This window comes from Stegodyphus dumicola, chromosome X1, assembly GCF_044657685.1.
Source record: "Stegodyphus dumicola isolate Sdum_Otavi_A_Nest chromosome X1, ASM4465768v1".
Taxonomy (NCBI): Eukaryota; Metazoa; Arthropoda; class Arachnida; order Araneae; family Eresidae; genus Stegodyphus; species Stegodyphus dumicola.
Window position 1 is genome coordinate 241,076,140 of NC_140780.1, and position 22,240 is coordinate 241,098,379.

At 32.4% G+C, this 22,240-nt stretch overlaps 1 protein-coding gene across 1 annotated transcript in view; it reads left to right on the plus strand.

The window, feature by feature from the left end:
• LOC118194137 (ionotropic receptor 93a-like) overlaps positions 1 to 22,240 on the plus strand; it is a 71,735-nt gene that overhangs the window by 20,953 nt on the left and 28,542 nt on the right. The window contains exons 5-8 of the mRNA XM_035365319.2: positions 806 to 970; positions 9,310 to 9,450; positions 13,425 to 13,643; positions 19,557 to 19,663. Coding sequence (XP_035221210.2) covers positions 806 to 970; positions 9,310 to 9,450; positions 13,425 to 13,643; positions 19,557 to 19,663 — 632 coding nt within the window. The remainder of the gene's footprint in view (positions 1 to 805; positions 971 to 9,309; positions 9,451 to 13,424; positions 13,644 to 19,556; positions 19,664 to 22,240) is intronic.

A 22,240-nucleotide genomic window follows, 5' to 3' on the forward strand; every position in this document is an offset into this window, starting at 1 on the left:
ATGATGAAATCTTAAATAATCGTGACTTGGAATTTAAATTATTTAAAAAATACAGTTTAAAGTACTGAAAATAATTAAGGCTATTATTAATTATGCATATTTATTCTAAAGAGAAAAAATTGCATTATCTTCTGGATTTCAAGAAGTGATAAAATATTTAAACTTTAGATAAATTCAAGGAATACAAAATTTCAAAAAGAAGAAAAATATATTAATTATTAAGCTTATTTTACTGCATAAATCAATATGTAACACAAGGACATAATAACGACATTTTCACAACTGTTTGCAAAAAAGTGGAATTTGGCGAACATTTACGCGTTTTTAAGACGTCGTGATACGATGCTTTCACAAACAAAATATCAACTGCGAACGACGCAATAACGACGTCTATACGACAAAAACCTCATCTGCAATGATTTAATAAAGACGTCTTTGCAACGGTTGCAGAACAGTGGATATTCGCGGACATCTGGGCGTCTTAACGACGACATATTGCAACGTTTTTGCAACGACATCCGCGACGAGTTTGCAACGTCGTTACGACGTTGCTGTGCTACTTGAGCAGTACGTTTGTAAGTTTCTGAAGTACGTTACTGAACTTTTGAAAATTTTGAATTTACGCCTATATTGTTAAATAATGCCTAAATGCATGGTTAACTATAAAAACCTTTTTTTTTTTTTTGCCTTCTTTAACTATGATACTTATTTATTTAGCAATTCCACTTTTTAGTAAATTAAACAATTGCTTTCGTAATATGTGAATGTTTATCAACAATCAAAATTCTTGATATTTAATTGACAGGCGAAGAAATTACGTATGATGGATGGAGAAAGATACTGGCTTCTTGTTACACCAGAGACAATAAGAGAAGATGATTTAGTATCCACTGCGAACAATTTGCCTTCAGAAGCAAACGTAGCTATAGTTTACCCGAAGAAGAAAGAAAACAAGGAAAAAGACTGCATAGTATGTATGAATGTTATCAAATTAAAAAAAGTACTTTCTACCTTAACATTGTTTTTTTCGCGTGGTATTTCGCAAAGAAAAAACTTAATAACAGAAAAGAAATAATTGGATATTTATGTTACGTAAAAAATAGTTTCTTAGATGAAAGTTTATACAACTTTACATTATTCAAGGAAGATAATTGCCACATTAGTTAATTCAAACTTTTTTCCAAGTGTATCTCATTACCTCATTCTACAATTTCTTTACACCTTTCTGTCTTTTCTTATATCAGATTACTTCCAAGCTTTCGATTTTAAGCATAGATTCCTCTCTTTATTAAAAGGAGCTCCAGTAATGATTTATGTTTGATGCACTGGTAGAGACATTAGGTAATTTTTAAAGCATGAGACATGAAAAATGTGCAATGCCCTCCCCGGTATTCGAACCTGGACCTCTCGAATGCGCGCCGAGTGTGCTACCGTTGCACTATGACGGCATGCAGAAAGGAGGAAGAAAATACCTTATATACTCCCTCTTTTAAAGGACGATTGGGGATTAGGGGACCCAATCGCCAACTCCTGGTTATGAAGAATCAGCTCGGGTCCCACTGTAGTCATTAAGATTTTTTTAAGCAGGAGACATGAAAAATGAGCAGTGCCCTTCCCAGGACTCCAACCCTGGACCTCTCAAATACGCGCCGCTCGTGCTATCGTTACACTACGATGGCATGCAGAAAGAAGGAGGAAAATACCTTATACATTGACTTCGTTCATATTTTCCTTGTTTTCTACTTTTAAAACTTTACGAAAAGACTTTTCTCCTTTGTATTAAAAGCACTATCTTTAGTCTGTTAGTCTTTAGAATATGGATTATGGTTATTTTACTCCTAACTTTCATCGTAACCGTGGTAACCACTACTGCGGAAGATGGTTGCGTCATGCAATTTTGATGATGTCACACTTTAAGATCGTAAATGAGGGTAGAGTCTTTACACCCTTAAGCATTTATTTATGATTATAGGATTAATGTGTTCAAAGCTTTTCCGGAAACAGGTCATGCCACCTCCATTAAGCTTGCAATAATTTAATTTGTCTATAAGAAGGCTCTAGTGTAGTTTTCATAGAAGGAATGGATGAAGTGACGTTCTCCAGAACGTCTTCCAGTATAGTAGTAAAGAGAGGTAAGCTTATTATTTTTGAAAAAGAAAAAAAAAAAAAGTGGACCTTAAATTTTAAATAATTTTATGAATTTTCTTAGGATAACAACTAAAATCTTTGAAATAATTGTAATTAATAAATATTAAATTAGATGTATAAAAAACGATTGCCAAAATATTTAGACTATAGAATAATTTCGACAAAAAGAGAGAGAGAGAAATTCAATTTTCCCTACTTTATTTATTTAGCTTTCATTCTTGTAGTGTTGCAAACCTACCCTTATATAAACATTAATTGTTCTATTAAAGCATTCGGAGAATATTAATTTTAAACTAAGTGATTGCACTTTGCCATTAGGACAGAGTAACTGAGGTGTAATACTAAAAAGACAATAAAGTGAGAAAAGTGAATGGCGGGCTCTAGCTGTTTATTGCCGTTGGCCACTACTAAAGCCAGAAGCGGTGGTCTCTTTATTATGGAGGAGTATAATAGGTGGGCCATCTTTGCCTTCTATGAAGGGGTGGACAAATTACATTCATGCTTTCTCCCGGATTCGAATACTGGCCCTTCAGTACGACAGTCAGAGTCACTAACCACTTTCCCATCTGGGGTGGGGCAGAAAGGTGAAGGTTCATTCTCGAAATTATTACAAAAGAAACATAAAATAAAACCTTTGTGTAAAGATTAATAAATATGAAACACATGCGTTTGTGTAACTACCACAAAGTTAGCTAGTTTTAAATGAAGATATTAATAGAAGAAATTCTTAAACTACAGAAAGTATGCTGAGATAGATGGAACTTGAATTTCTGATAAAGAAAAGTGAAATAGATCATTGATATAACTTACCGATACGCATCAAACGATGAAAAATTTGACACATACGTGGAACTATGTTTCGGGACTCCCACTGTGTACTGATGCGAAGGAAGATAGATGATCTCCAAGTTTTCCACGTTCGTAAATGTCAGCTGAAAGAAATTGGAATAAGCAGCGCCACCCCTTTTTTCGATAGTTCATGAGACGAGAAATTCCACACTTTTTTCATAAAATATAGTATAAGAAGTACCATTATTTATTTAATTATATTTTAGAGGTATTAACATTCACATCAGATAAATATTACTTTCTTATTTTACCAGCAATTCTTTTCTTCTGCCTAAGAATTCGAAACTCATTTCAAGTTTTGTCAAATTCGCAAGTTAGCAGGTGAAAACAAACCTTAGTCTTTCGGTTTCAGCTAGGAATGTTTAATATTTTGTTTCCGAAGGAGAGAAAACAGTCGATAATCTATCGAAATGGGAATCCTTTCCTTTTAAATCAACTTCAAATAAATATTAAAATGGGGCAATCACTTCAATGTCTAAACTGATATACGTAACATATTTTATCACTAAACTCCACTGTGTACTGATGCGAACTGATAACTAACAGATATTATACTGATATTATATCATCTTTAAAAAGATGATATAATTACATCTTTTTAAGTAATTAATTCGTTAATTACTTAAAAAGTAATTATTCATTAATTCGAATTATTTGTTACTTTTTAAGTAATTATTCGTTAATTACGTGTGAAGCTGTTCCATAATAATTATTTCAACAAACACGTTCAGTCTCTATCAAATATACACAAATTACGAAACCTGAACTTAGCGAAACCAAACCTGTGGCTGATATAGATCGCTAACAAAAAGCTTAAAAAAGGATAGAGTTTTCTTTTATTACTTCGTTGTAAAGTTTTTCTAACAAGTTTTCTCTTTATGAAGTAAATAAGGAAACGGAATCAGGTCTTAAAAGTTTTATCTGATTGAACTACCTAGATTTTATTCTGGTAAATTCTTAAGTTTTAGAGCTGTAACTGAAGGAAACACATAGCATTTTAGATATAATCATATTTGCTTAAGACTTTAAAATATGAAAACGTTGTTACAATTCCAGTTATAAGCTGAAATTCATCTCGGTACAGGAAATGTGAAATTTCCTTTACTACATACCCTTAAAAAGCACTCCTTTTAATTCGCAATTATATGCTTCTGAAGAAGTTTGCTACGTGAATGTTATAGGCAGGAATATTAAATAGTAGAGGTAATATGAATATTTACCAGGCAACTCAAATATCGAAATCGGCAGATATGAAGAACGTTACCTATTTCATTTTCAAAAACAAATCATAATATGGTAAATACTGGTTTTAAATTGTTTTATCCGACAATGAATTTAAATTCTTCTCAACTCTTTGGTTTATTAGTACTGTTAAAATACTCATTTCAAAGAGAAAAATCCAATTATTAATCATTGCTGTATTCTTTCTTTAAACTTTATTTCTGATGTTCTGCCTTTCTAAGAATTCAAGATTTTAAAAGACGTGAAAAGTTTTTATTTTTTAAAAATTTTTGTTTCTAATAATCCTCCATCACTGGCCCAGGTGATTAAGACTACTGAATATTGTAGCTAGACCGGGGTTCGAACCCAGGCGAATGCGCTGGTTGCGAGAATGTATTTGTGGTTTTCCTCATGTGTAGTTTGAATACGAATCAGTTTCCCCTAGAAAGTCATCCTCTGATAGACCTGTGTTCTTTGCCGTACTCAAATGACCTAACTTAACCTGTTTGTGATTAAGCCTGGCGTCAGAAATTTTTCCATGTTTAGGTTTATTTGATTTTGGCAAAGTCTACGAGGGCTGTCTGCCTAAGGGAAAGATGCCTTCGTGGAGGACTTTCTAAGGTAAACTTGCTTGTATCCACGTTATACATGGAAAACATTCTAAAGGCTCTCACACAGCCGCCTGGAATCGAACCTACGTCGAACTACTAGATTTCAGCGACTTTGTCGCCCGGCCGCTGGCGGGCCGGGAATTTTTAAAAATTTTGTCGGCTTATTAGATAATCTACCATTTAAAATTATTTTCGATGTGTTTTTCTGGCAAAAAGTTACATGTTAAATAGGGCGTTGTAAATGACGATTTAGACCTTATTGCCAACTGGCTAGAAACAAACCGCGTTTTTGCATTATCAAACTATGACTTGGAGCATTTCAAAGCAAACCTTGGAACCTTTCGCGAAAATTCGATCGATGAATATATTGTGACAGAAATTAAACTGGAAAATCCTAGTGCATTAATGTCAACCAAAAAAATCGGTAAAAAATTTGAAGACTTGCAATTCATGAATTTTAAACGCCCTATGATCAAAATGTTTTTATCTACAAAATCGAACTGAGAATGATGGAATTATTTAAATTTTTGGATGAAACTATGGGTAAAATTTCCTTGTAACCTGCATCTTCCCAACAGAAAATGTTGAGTAAAAACTAATTCACCAAAAGATTTTTTTATTCACTTTTAGATAATTTATATATTTTCTATGCACGAAATATTCATTTTAGATATTATTGTGCATTTTAGATAGAGATATATGTATTTCAGGGAAGACTTAAACTACGACCTTTCATGATACGTGATTTATGGTATGTAATTATTATAGTATAGTGAAACTGAAAAACAAATAACTGCATATAACAATTTATTGTGACTATTTCCTAGCATGATTTTTCTTCCCAAATTACGATTTTTGTTTAAGTCGTTTGGTTAGACAATCAGTCTAGTTTTTCGCTAGTTTTGTAATCAATCAGCCAGTTTTTATAATTTTTTTAGCTGTCTATTTTTCTTATCGTATCGTACACAGCGAAGAAAACATTCGGTCGACTGAATGTTCGTTTAGCAGATTTTGGTGATACATATAATAAATAATCAGAGGTTTAAGAAACTGGTCATAAAGAATATGGCCTTCTGTGATAAACTTCAGTGCCATCTACTGAATATTATATTAAAATTTTACTTTTTATTCCTTCTGATATTTTTTCATTCTAAAGCAATTAAAAATTCTTATAAATCTTATAAATGTACCATAGAGAATTATTTCTGGATTTTAATTATATATATATTCTTTTTACTGAATGTATGTTAGAGAGCATCAATAAAACATGAAATTAACATTTTACTTAAACATTGAATAATATACTGATCTGAGCAGTATATAAAATAGTACTAATAGAAAACACAAAGCTTTTAAAAGCCCTTTGAACTAACTACTGCCAGAAACTGAAAAAAAAAAAAAATTGATAATTAATTGGTACGGTATGATGTATTTGTACACATTTAAAACATCAGTTTCAGTGAAAATATCAGTTTAATCGATTTGTGTTATAGTGCTAAAGCCGTATCTTCTGTTATACGAGGTCAAATTATTTTAACATGGCGCAGCACACGAGAGCTATCCGCCTAAGAGAAGAGATGTTTTCGTAACGGAGCAGCGTCTTTCCTTTTTCAAGGAAAACTAGTTCGTATTCTACTTACGGGAAAAAACGGGAAATCCAAACCTGCAGCCAGTCCGTTCGCCTGGGCAGTTTAATTATCTCTTCTTTTAAAGTTTTTTTGATTGTGTGTAGAAAAAGTAACTTTAGCACAAATAAATTTTATCAAAATCCATTTGTTTTAAATATGAATCGAAACTGCTTTATTAATACAAGATTGAAATAAAATGAAAATCTTTATCAAAATTGCCGATAAAATTTATTGAAAAGAGCTTAGATTTCATGAAGGCTAAGGTACATAGCTTGGCAGGCTTTTGATTTAATGAATTGTATAAAAAAATTCTTTTTGGGTTTCTAAAGAAATTCATTGAGGAAATTGATTATCTCCAGCTAACCCTTAGATGACAAATTATGGTTTTTTTTGGCCAAAAATTTATATTCTTATTGAACAATTTTTTATTGTTCCTTGTAACAACATATGCGGGGTAATCAATTCTAGATAGCTTAAAAAATTGGCTCATTGTAACTCGGCAAGTATCATTTTCGTTAAGAACGCTCAGTGCTATTTACCGTACCGAGCTTGTTCTTAGTGAACGGGTTAGCTGATGGAAATTTCGATATTCTCTTCCAGCCATGTGTAATGTTTTCTCTTAGAAAATCATTCACGAAAGCTTTCTTTTTAAGGCACATAATCTTTGCGAGCTTTGTCGTAATGAATTGGTATACCGACACCAAACTACCTGCTATGATGGCTAATATCTTCATACAATTTAAATATTTTTTTCAATGGTAAAATGTGTACATGAAAAAACTGTTTTCACTATTTTATCAAATAAAAACCATTCCAGGAAAAGATTTAATCTGAAATTTTTATAACAAAAAGCTCTTAATTTTGCAATGAAATTAGCTATGATTAAAGATAAAATACAGCTATTGATTTCGGCTCAGTTTTTCAATTCGTTTAACATAATCAGAATCACCTTGGATTTATGGCTTCATCTGAAAACCATTATGGGAAATTCTGTTTTGTTAATAACTTTTATAGTTAATCCAGGATAGCTCTGCTGTAGGAAGACAAATATTGGCGTAGCATTGCTGAGACTAGACATTTAAAATTGTTTACAGCATAGGTGTCAAACAATTTCAAACTTTTGGGTTGTATGGCTTAAAAGTAAGATGTACTCTATAGGGGCAGCACCCCTTGAAAAACTGTGCAGAGGTCTCAGTGCGGATTACAATACTTTTTAACCATTCCAGAAAAACTAATATAAGCAAGTGCCTGCTTATAAAAAATCATAACTTATAGTATTATCGCATCTGATGCAATTACATATAATTTTTGATTCAAAAACACACTCGTTAGGAACAAATTTTGAGTATAAAGTTTTCAATGTTAGGGTTGAATCTGTTTTTGAATATCATTGCGTCTATATCTAAATTAATAGGTTTATTAGCGATTCAGAAGAATGTGATTGAAACATTTGTCTGAAATTTTGCTCTTTTTTTATATTTTTTCTTATGCTGTATAAGATAACAATGCCGTGCGCAAACATACGCGCTTTCTTAATGAAATGTCGTGAATATGCTCTTGAAAACTAGGAATGTTTTCCTTGGTACGTCGCACCTATCTGAAGATTATACATTTTATGTAATAGTTAATAATATGTTCCATTAACTTAAGTGCTATTTTAAGTTGAATAAGTATTGTAACTCTACATGGTCCGGTCGTACCTTAAGGAGTAAATTTGACTTAAACTGTGTTTGGTTTAGTTTAGTTATGGCAAAGAAAGCAAGGGTTATCAGCCTAAGGGAAGGGATGCCTTCTCTGAGGATTTTCTAAGGGAAACTGGCTCGTATATATACGTTACACATGAGGAAAACCACGAAAACGCCTATACAGCCAGCCAGTTCGCCTGGAAATGTCGGAACAACAAGTGTTCAGCTACTTTACGGCTAGGCCGCTGGTGGACTCGATTTCTACTGGGAAAATGGGATGGTAAATGTTGTGTAATGCAATTGATGTCTCTCTAAATCCTAAAACTTATTATCAGAATTTTCTGATAAAATGAAAATCAGTAACGTATATTCTTCACTTCTTGCATGAATTCTTTCAAATATCCTAAAGAAAATAATCTTGTAGTTAATGTCAGTTAAAGCTTCCATTTCAATTTAATTTCAAATGCTGTCATTTTTTCAAACACCATTTACTAGTTGTTTCTGGCCTTAAAGATACGTGTTCAGTTTCTTTGACTAAGCACTAATATGCACTAAAATCCCTTAAAAGATATCTCTTTTTCAAATTCTATGTCGCGTTTTTTTTCTTTCAAGTCACTTTTTCGTTCAGTTCACTTTTGCGTTCAGTTTACGTAAACCACACAAACAAACTCTAGAGTCCGCATGAAGCCCACTATTTACAGGTGCAAGTAACTGAAAATCACAGAAAAAAAATAACATAGAAGGTATTAATAATTGGTAAGATTTCGACACTTTAGAACGATTTTAAAGTGAAAATTTGTAAATATTTCAATTAAAAGCGAATTTGGAGAAATATATATATGTAATTACTAGGAAAATTAGTTTCTGAGAGATGAGATGCCAAACAAATGGAATCAGAAATGGATGAAAGGCTAAATCTGATCTTTGGGTTAGTTATTCGTTTCAATGTTTGCATAGTTAAGTGGATGCAACTCGTTACAGACTAAGACAAATTATGTCTTCAGTCGTGTAAAGGTGTTTTCTAAGAAATATCTTGCATCTTGTTACCATTTAAATGATTGCTCGCCATCATCATTAAAAAATATCTTCGCATTAAAACACTGATTAGGAGTTTTTATTACTTTTATCCCTTCTTACATTTTACTATCCATTTTTTTTCATTACTAGGGCCCTTTAGGGTGTCAAGTGTCTGTGATTCTCAAAGCATATGCCAAGAGTATAAGAAGTTTGGTGGAAAAAGGAATATACGAGTTGGATTCCAATGACACCGAATCAATGAAAAAAGAAAAACTACGGCAAAATATATTGGTAAGCAGTAAATATTTCCATAATATAAAAACAATGATTCATAACGGAAATAATTTCATTACGAAAGTGTCTAAAATAAAAGTGGTTACAAAAAAAGCAGATTTAATACCGTAATAAAATTATGTTGCCTTTTTTTGCAAATTACTTTGTGTTTTTTGATTTATGCAAGATCTTAACATAGTTTTAACACGGGAACATATGGGAATTATGTATCCAAAAGCATTTCAAATGGCTCAAAAATCTATCAAATATACTATGTTCTATATTTGGAGGTCTTAGTTTCTTTCAGATTGTTATGCCGTAATCCTTGTAAAGTAGATAAGGAAATTTCCAGTGTTTTTTCCCATTGTTAGAGCTTTTTTCTTTTCTTTTTTTTTTTTTTAAATCTTTATCTGGCATGATGTTGTGAGCTGTCAATGATTTTGATTGCACCTTTGCAGCTTTCGCGAAATGCTCCATCTCGCTTCCTATTGATTTTAACCAAAATGCGACAAATACTAAGCTCTTTGGAGTGTAGTGTCATCATAACATAGCTCAAACAAAATCCTAAAACATTATTTTAAATTGATTTTCAAAGGCAACCTAGTTAACGTTTTCAAGTTTTTCTTCCCTTATTTAGTTAAAAAAGCTTCTAAAAACACATTAGCTATCCTATTGATAGCTTATTCATTTTTGAAAGAGTTAAATCATTACTAAACTTTTGTTTTCCTCATTCATTTTGTATATTTTGGAGTATAGTACAAGGATAGTGCATGTGACAGTCGAAAAGCGTATCCCAACATTTTGAGGGTGTTTTTGAAATATAGTGATGATGTTTTGGAAGATGCAGATAATAAATAAATAAAGACCAAGTTACAAAAAATGAATATTAAATATTTTGAAACGAGACGTAAAGTTCAGACAGTTACATTATCTATCGCTACCGCTCATGAAGTTTGTGTTCATGAGTAGAAAAGTAGAAAAAAGTCAATCTAGTCATGAATGTAAACACTGCATTCAGCAAATTTGTTTAATTCCGAACACCATTGAGACAGTTGTGCTGCGCTTTGCAGATTTCTGACAACACACTGAAGTTCTTATTATAAATAATTTCTCAGTCCTCAAAATAACCACCGCAAATGAAAGTACATTTACTTAAGCAATTTGTAATCAGTTTTTAGATACTAAAGAAATTAATACCAAGGGTTTTTATACCAAGAAATTTTTAAGCGCATGTTTTCGATAAATGTTTCTCGAAATTTCGCTAGCAGAATACCGGATGAAGAACCACTTGAGAAATGTCTGTAATTTGAGAGCTCTGAATCGTCATTCTATCAATTCTTCCTTCCAGAGTTACATATATTACAAGTATAAATTAGATCAGGGTTTCTTAAACTTTTTTCAGTCATGACCCCTTTTTATGACTAAGATTTTTTCGCAACCCCCAGGACTCCGTAATATCAACAAAAATTTTGTGGGACCATATAAGAGTTGCGCAAATCCGACACACGCGTGAGTGAAACTCTCAATTTCTTTCATTTGTGCTGTAATATACTTTTGCAGTTTTAGGTCATTAACTTTAATTTCTAATTTTAAGACATAGAACAATGTGAAAATTTTAAATAAGTAACAGACGAAATGACAGTGTCACGTGCAAAGCAAAGAAAATGAAGTTTATATTGTAAAAAAAAATGCGTCGAAACGTTTTCGTTTTTTGCTTTGTCTGTATCGTCTGACCTCAGCTACATTGTGTAAAAATATTTATTAATTGTAAAATTATTATAATAAGTTAAAGAAATATCAAAACAGCTAAACTTTTTGGCGATCGCTCTGCTGCAGGTCCCGCGACCCCCTTCGGGGTCTCGAAACCCTGAATTAGACGAGTTTACTTGATGATCGAATTATTTATTTTTTTGGAGCCATATGGACACTTACTTCATCTAATTAATAATTACGATATATCAAGAAGTACTTATGCCCTAAACAACGTAAACCACTATAAATTACTCATTTAAAGCATATGCTTATTATCGAATTAAACGCCCCCCCCCCGAGATGGCCGTACGAAATTTTGTTGCCCGTTCGATAATTCTTTTCACATTCTAAAATTTAATATTAATGAAAATTTGAAAAGTGATTTTTGTTTGCCTTGATCGAGATTTTATTCGTGAAATATTTAAACTGTGAAATAACGAAGAAAAATTGGTGTATATCTGTGCCTGGCACAGGATAATAATGGTAAGAAAAAGTAGAAAAAATTTATCTCAGCGGAATCAAATCTGTGATCTCTTGCTGAAAAGAATACTGTGCGAGTGTCAGCCGATATGATTAATCTGTCTTCTCATTTTGTTCATCTTTCTGTCTTCACATTCATTTTATCCTCGAGTTTCAGAAAATGCGAGCATTTCGACAAGAGGAAATTATTTGACCTTTATCAGACATTTTATATAATCTGGTCCCCGTACCCGCTGAATCAGCATCAGTTGTTTCAGTTATCATAGGTTCAAAGGTTTAGAGCGGCCATAAGCAATTTTAAAAATTAAAGAAATAAACATTTCATTAATAAACAGACGCATGCGGAGAAAGAAGAATGGATGGTGAAATGAGCAACATATGCTCCCCCAACTTATCCTCCGATAAAAATCCAATTATGAGCACATAAATGCTTTACACAGCTCTGAGCTAATGCGCATCCGATGCTTTAGATGATAAATTAGCATGAATTTTGTTATTTTTCACCTTCTGAAACTAAATATGATATTATAGAGTAAAAGTTCACTATTGTTTCAATGATCTGATATCTTTTATTTATAGCATAAGGAGTCAGAACTTATATAAAAGAGAGTCATAAAAACTACACTGCAATGTATCAAGCAACTTATTCAGTGTGTTCCTTTTTAATTTATGTATTTATTAATTAAATTTTTCTTGTAATTGCACTAAAACTAAGCAAAGAATGTTTTTTACTTGCTTAAAAAACTCATAATCTACTTTTATTCAACTGAAATTAATTAGATATTCCAAAGGCATTAAAGGCCAGTCTGTGATTGGTGCGCATTTAGTAAATAAATTAGATTGTTTCTTAAAAATGTACCATACTTTATTATTTTTATAATATTTCAATCAATGAAAACGTTAAAGACTTAAATGTTATAAGGAGAAGTATTCTAATCAGGCTAAATATTTTGACGCTTTAATCCAAAACAATATCGTTCTATTAGTTGAATTCAATAATAAGATGAAACATTTTCATATAAAATGGCACAATATTCATAAAAAAGTATACTTACTTTAAACTTTTTAAGCAGGAAAGATGAAAAATGAGCAAAGCCCTCACCGGAACTCGGGTCATGGACCTCTCGAATACGCGCCGAGTGTGCTGAGCACTACACCACGAAGGCATGCTAAGATGGCTGGAGAAATACTTTATATATTCCCCCTTTTAATGAGCGACTGCGGATTAGGGGACCCAATCGACAAATCCTGATGTTGGAGAATCATCATTCACCACCTTTTCAGTTCGGGCGACAGTGCAGAGACACTAAGTACTTTTTAAAAACAGGAGAAATGAAAAATGAGCAATGTCCTCGCCGGGACTTGAACTACGGACCTCTCGAATACGCGCCGAGTGTGCTGACCACTACATAACGAAGGCATGCTAAGATGGCGGGAGAAAATACTTTTACTGTATTCCTTTTGTTTTTAAATAAAAACTGATTTCACCTTTCGATCCGAGTAACTGCCACCAGATATAACTTTAAGAGAACTATTGCACTCAAAAATCAACTTTCAGTCAATAAAAGGATGAGCATATTATTGACAGTCATCAGATGGTGTCATGGATTGATGCAATTCTGAATAGAGATGAACTATTTATTTACATTTGTAGTATTCAGATTCTTAAAAAGTGTAGCAATACAGAATTCGTGTTGACTTAATTCATTTTAATGACTTATGTAAAATGAATATTTCATACTTTTTAATGATTCTCTTAGGCATTTGTGGACATGGAAGATGAATGCGGAGGTTGTGTGGAGCTAACAATAAAAACCACAGCTTATTTAGTACCAAATAAGGACGTAGCCCTTTCTCTTGATGATTATGCGACAGTTGGGACATGGAAACTTTTTCGTGGCCTGAGAATGAACGGAGATTTGTTTCCACTCACGACAGGCAATTTTCGTGGTAAAAAAATAAAAATCGGAATTGTAAATGTAAGTATGTTATTAACATTCCTGAAAACGTTGTTTTTTATCTTATGTATGAGAAATTATTATTGTTATGCTTTCACTAACGAAATTTGTTTAATAATTACTTTATCAGCAGTTATTCTTTTTTTTTTTTTTTTTTTTTTTTTTTTTTGATGCTATAACAATTTGATGCTATAACAATTCTTGAAGCATCCAAGGAAAACTTAATTCTCTGAATTAAGTAATCTATATAACTAGAAAGACCACGTGGAGTTTACATTAATCTTCTTTTTAAAAGCACGTTTTGATTATTAAAATACTAGACATTTAAGAGGAATGCTGAGTAATAAAGTTATAATAAAAATAAACACTAAAAATAAAATACTATAAATAAGTTATAGAGTTAACTATTTTTATTTTTTTTTCTAATTCTACCACTTTTGTAAATAATTGCAAAATAATAACAGCATATATAGGGGTCCTGAGGGTCCTGAAAATGTGATTGTAACAATGACGACTTTTAAACTGGAATAGCAAGCAACAATGACAATTATTAAAATATATTTTGCAGAAGATAATGTGTTAGGTCAAAGGTTTCTTTTTTTTGTTTGTTTGTTTTGTACACTTTCTTATGCTAGTACCAACTATTACTAAAAGGTAGCGCTTCGGCTTCTGAAACAATCACTCATTGGAATGTTCTTGGACATCACATCAAAATATCCTCGAAATGTCCACCACTCAAAGCAATCGCTCAATCGTAAACGAAGTACACAATTAAGCAGACACTTAGTGCAACGATGCTACGCAAACTGCAACATGATTGATGGTTTGTTCTAGTTCCGCTAAGCGTGGTAGGATTCTGCCGATACACCGCATCTTAGTGTTGTGACAAAGGAAAAATTCGCATGTACTGAGATGTGGTGAATACGATACCCAATGAATTGCTAGTTACATTGGGGGGGGGGAGGTAGTGTAATGCAATGACGGGGTTGTCAAAATTTTCGTCCATGAAAATGAGAAGCATCATCAGTCTGATGAGGTCTCGCACCCTCTTGTGTGAAACAGATTGTTCCTGGTTAATCGTCCAAGGCTTTATGGATGGGTACATATTCGTGGAAAATTTGAATTCACTATCTTGTGTAGAAAAAGGAGCTTATGATGCCTTTGCTGGATAAAGCTGCCCATACAGTGAATTTTTGTGCATACAGTGATCACGAAATGCACGTAAGGGTTCTCCTTTCCCATGATCTGCCAAACAGATCTCTTTATTGACGAAGCCAAACAGATAAAAATTTGCTTCGTCTGAAACCTCTTACACGCTTTACGTCGTCAGTATTGACCTATTCAATCCATTGTAGCATTTCCTTCGCAAAAATAAATCTTTTTCACTTGATAATTTTCTAGAGAGCCACAGAGCTGTAGTGCGATCCATCAATAAAATTTTCTACTATCACGCACAAGGAGACTTCCTAAAAAAATACCCTCACCTAACATAATATGCAAGAATAATTTTAATAACTGTTACCTTTCACTTACTATTCCGTTTTATGTACAGACATCCTGCACATAAGTCATCCTGTATTTTCTGCATTTTTCATCTGCTTCAATTCTGAAGGATGGTCATATCTTAGAAAGTCTGTAGGAAGGAATATGCTCTTGTCCAAAATTATCTTTACATACCTAAAAGTAATAATATTCCATCAAATATTTATTCAATCCATGTAATCCATTTTTGCAGGCAATGTGTGAAAGACAAACCTAATTAGCATTATTCAGTCAAAAAGTGATCAAACGGTTCCTGATATGCAAATCAAGGTATTACATCAACTGGCTGTGCATGAAGCGCTTTGCACAAAGTGAATATCTGAGTGGATTTTTGAAATACAGCATTCGGTTTCAGTGTGGGGGAACTGAAACCTAAGCTCCGTTCACATGCAACGCTCCTTCGCACAGCTGCCGTTAGCAAGGGGAGAAAAGGAGACATGAAAGAGTTTCGTCTTTAGGACCCGTTCAGAAGACCACCGTCTTCCTTCCCCTTTACATTTTAACGTGGTTTACTGCTGTTAATTTTGTAATCTGTACTTTCGCAACTGGTACCTGAAATTTCGTAATGGTTCCTGAAATATATATGCTTTTTAATTATTATTATTATTTTAGAAGCTGTTATTTAGTTCACTCTTGGTGCTTGTCGCTATGGTTAAAAGATGGTAATGGATTTTAAACTGCTTCTCGATAAGATATAGAACTCAAACTTTGTACATATACTGCTTGTGGATGTGGCGTCACGCTTTTGATTTTTAGAGGATTAGATTGTTTTCAAATTTAAAGTTGAAACGACGTTTTGCAAATATTAACAAATAAACTATTATAGTTTGCACCATAACACACTGTGAAAGGAAAAAAAAAAATAAATTAAATTTTTAGCGTAATTTTTTTAAAAAATATTTTGGGAGAATTTTTGAAAATCGTTCATATTTTTAGACTTTTTGACGTCCATTAATTTTAAAATTTCATATCTAAAAATATATCGGTTACAAACTTCCGACATTTTCACAGCTTATAAAACAAACTTTTCGCATTTAAAAAAGTTGATAAAGGAAATTAATTGGATGATTCTTTTACTTTTTTGAAAGATATGCATTTTGAAAGATATGCAATGAAGCAGAATGGGAAATATTAGTTCTTCTTGGGCATCAATTCGAAACATCGGTTTTAAAGTAATAATCTCATTATACCACACTATTTTTATGACATTATTTATGTTATACAAGTTGTTAGTTCAGGGTGAGATTGGAGATATTTCTGAGTTAACTTTCTCTTAAGATGCGTTTTGCATTCCGTTGTGTTTAACGTTCTTATTAGATTGAAGCATAACTACTGATTATACTTGGTGATATTCTAAACACTTGTACGAGTATTTCTGAGGAAAATTCCAGAACTTTGAAGTGTTTATGTTGATAAAATAAATTTAATTAAGCTATCATCGGATTTGAGTGCAATGACAATCATTTACGAACTATTATCAATCTATTATAAACCCGTACGCACGCAACAATTATAATTAATTAATGTATTAAAATTGTTTTGAACGTGTTTTGCAAAACAAAAACAGGTAAAGAAGAATTCTACTTGCGTTTTATGAGTTTTTGCAATTTTTCTGGCCACATAAGGTTTTAAAAAAAGGTTTGTAATTTATGTTTATATTTACCAATTGAATAAAGGAATAGGTTTGATTTATATACATATGTGTGTATTGAAATTCAGTAATAAAATTTTAAAGATTTGAAATGTTAAATGTCTATTTAGACAGTTTGTATTCTTTAAACTGCAAATGCAAACTGAGAAACCTTTTGCACTTTTCTCAATAAATCCTTTTACTTAAAGTTCTAAAACATATACAGGTACGGACTAAATTTTTTATTATTTTTACTGCTTATATAAACTTATATATTTTATAGAAACAAGAATGGGTTTTGAAAATACTGAAAGGAAAAAATTATTTGAAATGAAAATGTGACTGAGATCATATTTGTTTTAAAGATTTTAGATAAAAGTGTATTTTTTTTCTCAGAAACTAATTCATTAATTGCAAAGTCATTCCTTGAAGTTATTAAAAACACTCTAATAAAAACAATAAAAAAACTGGGGGAGGAGACATTGAAAATTGTAGGAGAAGAAAGACATTTTAATTGTAAAATTTTTCTACAAAAATTTAAATTAAAAAAAATACTAGCAAAAACTTTTTTTCAGCTTAAAATTATTTTGTCTCACAAAACCATTTAATAATATTCATAAAAAGTGGATGAAAATGCTTAAATTTTTTTTTAAAAAAATCATTCAAAAGGTACCGAGTCCCTTTTCGCGTTGAAGCACTTGTCTTAAATTTAGTTTTAATTTGAACGATATTTCTGGAATACCTAGCATCAGATAACCTTGTCTGTATTTGCCTATAACTTTCGTATGTTGTACAGTTCTATCTAATTTTTGGGGGGGATGCTATCACATCCCCAGACATCTATCAGCGGGATTGTTTCGCTGACAGTCCAGCGAACAGTAAATAAAATTAAGTGAACCGCGCAGTATAGTACGGGAAATCTCCCCATTTGCCCTGCTCCCGAGAGGTAAGGAACATTCAACCAAGTTCTACCTCCAATTCGGCGAGGCAGTTAATGCTTGTCCCATGTGAACGGGACACGTTGGAAGAACCGGTTTTCGCTAGCGGTCGAATCTGCTCTTGTGAATGGGGCTTAAACGATTTTTTTGTACGGCCTTTTCTATAAATCCTTGATCAGTTTTTAGAAAATGTAATTAGGTAATCGTACTATCGTGATTTAAATTGTGTGGAAGCTGTCAAGAATGTTTTATTTCTTCGCTTCTAAGAGTAATCAGTTCTAAGACGCACGCTGTAATACCACCTCAAGGGACGGGGTGAAAGTGATTATAAAAAATTAAATAAAACATTAAAATATATTTAAAAAGTATATTTCTTATAACTGCTTTTTATTATTTACTTGATTTCCAGTAGTGTCTTATTTTAGATTTATAACAGTAGATTTATAACAGTAGTGTCTTATTTGTCACTTCTGTCTAACCTAGTATCAGAATATGATACTTGTGAGATGCTGAACTGCATTTTAACTTATCAGCGTTTATTTCAATTTCAAAATCTCATTCATATTTAAAATTCATATTCATATTTAAAAAGTATATTTCTTATAACTGCTTTTTATTATTTACTTGATTTCCAGTAGTGTCTTATTTTAGATTTATAACAGTAGATTTATAACAGTAGTGTTTTATTTGTCACTTCTGTCTAACCTAGTATCAGAATATGATACTTGTGAGATGCTGAACTGCATTTTAACTTATCAGCGTTTATTTCAATTTCAAAATCTCATTCTTCTGAGCTGTCTCTTTTTGTTTCACAGTATTCTGCTTTGTAAGTCATATACAGCGTTGGTAACGTAAGATATTTTGAATGCGTAAAAATAAACCATGAGTATGTTTATCACCCGATTACTACCTAGGACTCCAGACTCTCTTAATCGAGGCCTTGTGTACTCGGTAAATGAATCTACTTCTGAAACTCTGTTTTTAGAAGTGTTTATATGAGAGGGAAATTTTATCTTAGAAGTGAAAAATTACGATATTTTGTTTTCCATACTACTGAAATACATGTAAGTGTATGTAAAAATTCAATTATTTGCAGCTAATAGATGCAAATATGTATATTCATTTTCAGTATTTATTTTCAGAAGTTGTATTTTATACTTTAGTTTATTTTTGCTGTTGCAATTGTTATTGTGGGTATTTTCTTCAATATGCAGAGTTCACTGATTGGGAAGAAATGCAGCAGACACATATACGTATATTTATAAATAAGCATTCTTTTTTCTAACTTTAAATAATCGCTATAAGCGATGAACTAGTTGTTAAATTACTGAAATCATGTCATTCGTAATATTTCACATTTTGTGCAGCGAATTTTCAAAGAAAGTAGCCAACATAATGTAACAAAATCTTAAGAAGTTGTTGATTTTATAAGCATAAAAGATGATCAATCGGTCTACCTAGAAATCAGTGGAAACTGAAGACAGCGAGCCTCTGAACACGTCATAAAGGACCTATTTTCAGGCCTTTTATTCACACCTCTCCCTTCTCAACTGAATGCGGTATGAAGCAATGCATGTGAACGGAGTTTAAGGGAATAAAAAGGTATAAGTAATAAGGCATTTTAAGTCTTTGTTGGAATAAAATTTTTCTCGTTTATTAGCAGCATATTTTTTATTCTAATTAATAATTAACTGAAAAATGGCTGTTTCTGTAAACTGTCAGATATGCAAATTATTAATTTTTAAATAACTTAAGGGATGTATATGTATCAGTGATTAATTTTATACATTCTTTTTTGACCGATGCTCTGTTTTTTACTTTAAGGGAGCACCTGGAGCAGTTATTACCAAACGGTCAGATGGTAACGGATACAATTTTAGAGGTTTGGTTGTGGATTTCGTCAGAGCTGTGTCAAAAGAAATGAACTTCACGTAAGTAATTTAAATTATTCCCCTAAGTGGAAAACTTAATTTTTAAGATCTTACTTTTCATTTGTTCAGATGTCATGCATGTTATGCCTTTCCAGTGTAAACTTGCTAGAACATGTGTTGCACCGTACAGGCTGTATCTTTAAAAATGGAATTACTTTTATAAAAATTATTAGAAATTTAACAGTCGGCAACAGTTCATTACTATATGAAGAAAAATATGAATAGTCACATTAATATATGTTATAAGGTATTTCTCTCGCCTTCTTAGCATGCCTTCGTGGTGTAGTGGTCAGTGCGCTCGACGCGTATTCGAGAAGCCCGTGGTTCGAGTCCCGGCGTGGGCATTACTCATCTTTCATCGCTTCTGCTTTCAAAAAATACCTAATGTCCCTACAATGTAACATACATAAATCGAGAATAATGTACTACATATGATGAATTTATTTCAAAGGAATAAAAAACATTTAGATTTATGTTCTTTTGCTCGTAAAAATTTCTTCACATCATCTGTTTTTTACATGACACTTTCTTATACTTTATTTCCTTTGTCTCAAAACAAATGTCATTTTTTCCAGCCATAGTTTAGTTTTCTTAAATTTTGAAGTGGTCTGTATTAAAGAAGACAGCATTTGTCAAAAGTTTAAAGCAAACTTAAAAGGTCACTCGATCATTTTTTCACTGTTAATTACGGTTGGAAAATAATTTAAAATACGGACTTAATTTCAAAATGTACCCGTTCGGATTTTAAAATAAAATAACAATTTTTTAAAAAAAATAGAGGAAATTTATTTAAAGTTATGATTAAACGTAAACGGCAAATCCCACTCGTAATGCCGTTTAACAGTGTTTGAAACACCGATAGCGAACATCAAAAACTGAAATACGGTATCATACTCTCTGCAATTTACTTTTAAAATGAATTTCCTGTAATTAAGGTGTTGAAAAATTACGAAGAAGAAATTTAAAAATAATATTTAACAAGTAATATTTGAAAATGTTTCAGTAGGTTTGAATTAAAATACGATATACATATCCAAAAGGATAACGCGAAAGCCCATTTAGGAAATTGGAATACTGATGTTAGAGCAGAAGATGTTTAGGAAAAGTGAAATTTACTTTCAAAGTGACAGCTTCCAAACCGTCCCATTCGAACATGCTTGTTCTCGAATATTTTAATGCCGTTTAGTCTTCAGAATACCAAGTATCTGCACAAAACTTGGATTAGTTATTCAGAAAATTTTTTACAAAAATGTTTTGAGTAATCAGGAAATCGAAAAGTTACACCACACCAACATTTCAGCTATTTTTGTTTCTTTCGTTTTGATTGATGCAAATCTTGTTTAAAAGAGAAATGTATTTTTTAGCCATTTCTCTTGCAAAAATGTGGATATTTCCACTTCCGTATATAGGGGAAATTTTTTTTCCCAGCTAATCCTAACTTAAGCAGGCTCAATGGTGCTGACAACAGGGATACTGCAAGATGAAGAACATACACAAGTTAATTTTCATAGCCTTTAAAGCACTGTGGAACCCATTTTATGATGTGAGTTGATGCATTGTCATCGTGATACACGGCAAATTTTTCAGAATACAAAATTTGAAAAACTGGGTAGACTTCGTTTGACAATAATCCTTGACAGTAGTGGGACCATCAAGAAAGAATTAATGTTCGTGAAAAAATGCCATAGCTCTCGCTGACTTATACAACTCTGCGGCACAGAGCTTCACAAATCCACGTTGTTCTTTACAATGGGTATGAGACAATCTGAATCAAGTAACCCTGAAATCTGTACTTTCTACACATAAAATTCCCCCAAAGTAGGAAAGATGGTGAAGGTGGAGTCAGCATTGAAAAATACACATTTTGCTCTGTATACTTTCAAAGTTTTGCGCTCCTGACACCCCCGAAAACAGCAATTAGCATTGACGAGTATTATCGGTGGTTTGCTTCAGCTGTTCTAATGTGAATCTTAATATTTGAAACCTCTAGCAAGCATATTTGTAAAAAATCAGTGAGTATATTCAGAAAAATGTAAAGTTCTGGTCCTTGTTTTATGTTTTTGACCACAATTTATTTCAACACCAGCATCAGTTTTTCTGATAACTTACCTTAGCAGTTATTCTGACTGCTTGAAATTATTTGTGTTTTATGTACAAGGACATGATCCTGGATACTGCAGTCTATAATACTTTAGGGGCGGGGTAATCACCTGCTTCCTTTATAATAGATACGTCACAATGAGCACTAACAAATTATTCTGTTTTAACAACTGGAAATGCTTTTAGTAATTCAGACTTGAAATTTTCCCAGTTATATGATTCAGATCCTGGGTCTCCCAACAAGAACTTTCCTATACTCTTCTGCCAGCTAAGGGCTTGACCTTTTAAGGCTGTAGTAGCTATGATCACCTTTTGTAGCTGATTCACGGGGTGTAAGGTGAAATGTAGGTCCAATTGCTCCAAAACTGTCAGGACTGAGCCCTTGCGGTCAAAAGTTGCTGTTGGTTTCATAGATGCATGCAACATTTTCGCGAGGAATCCAAACCCTTCTACTGGATTCGTGGATGTTGTAGGGAC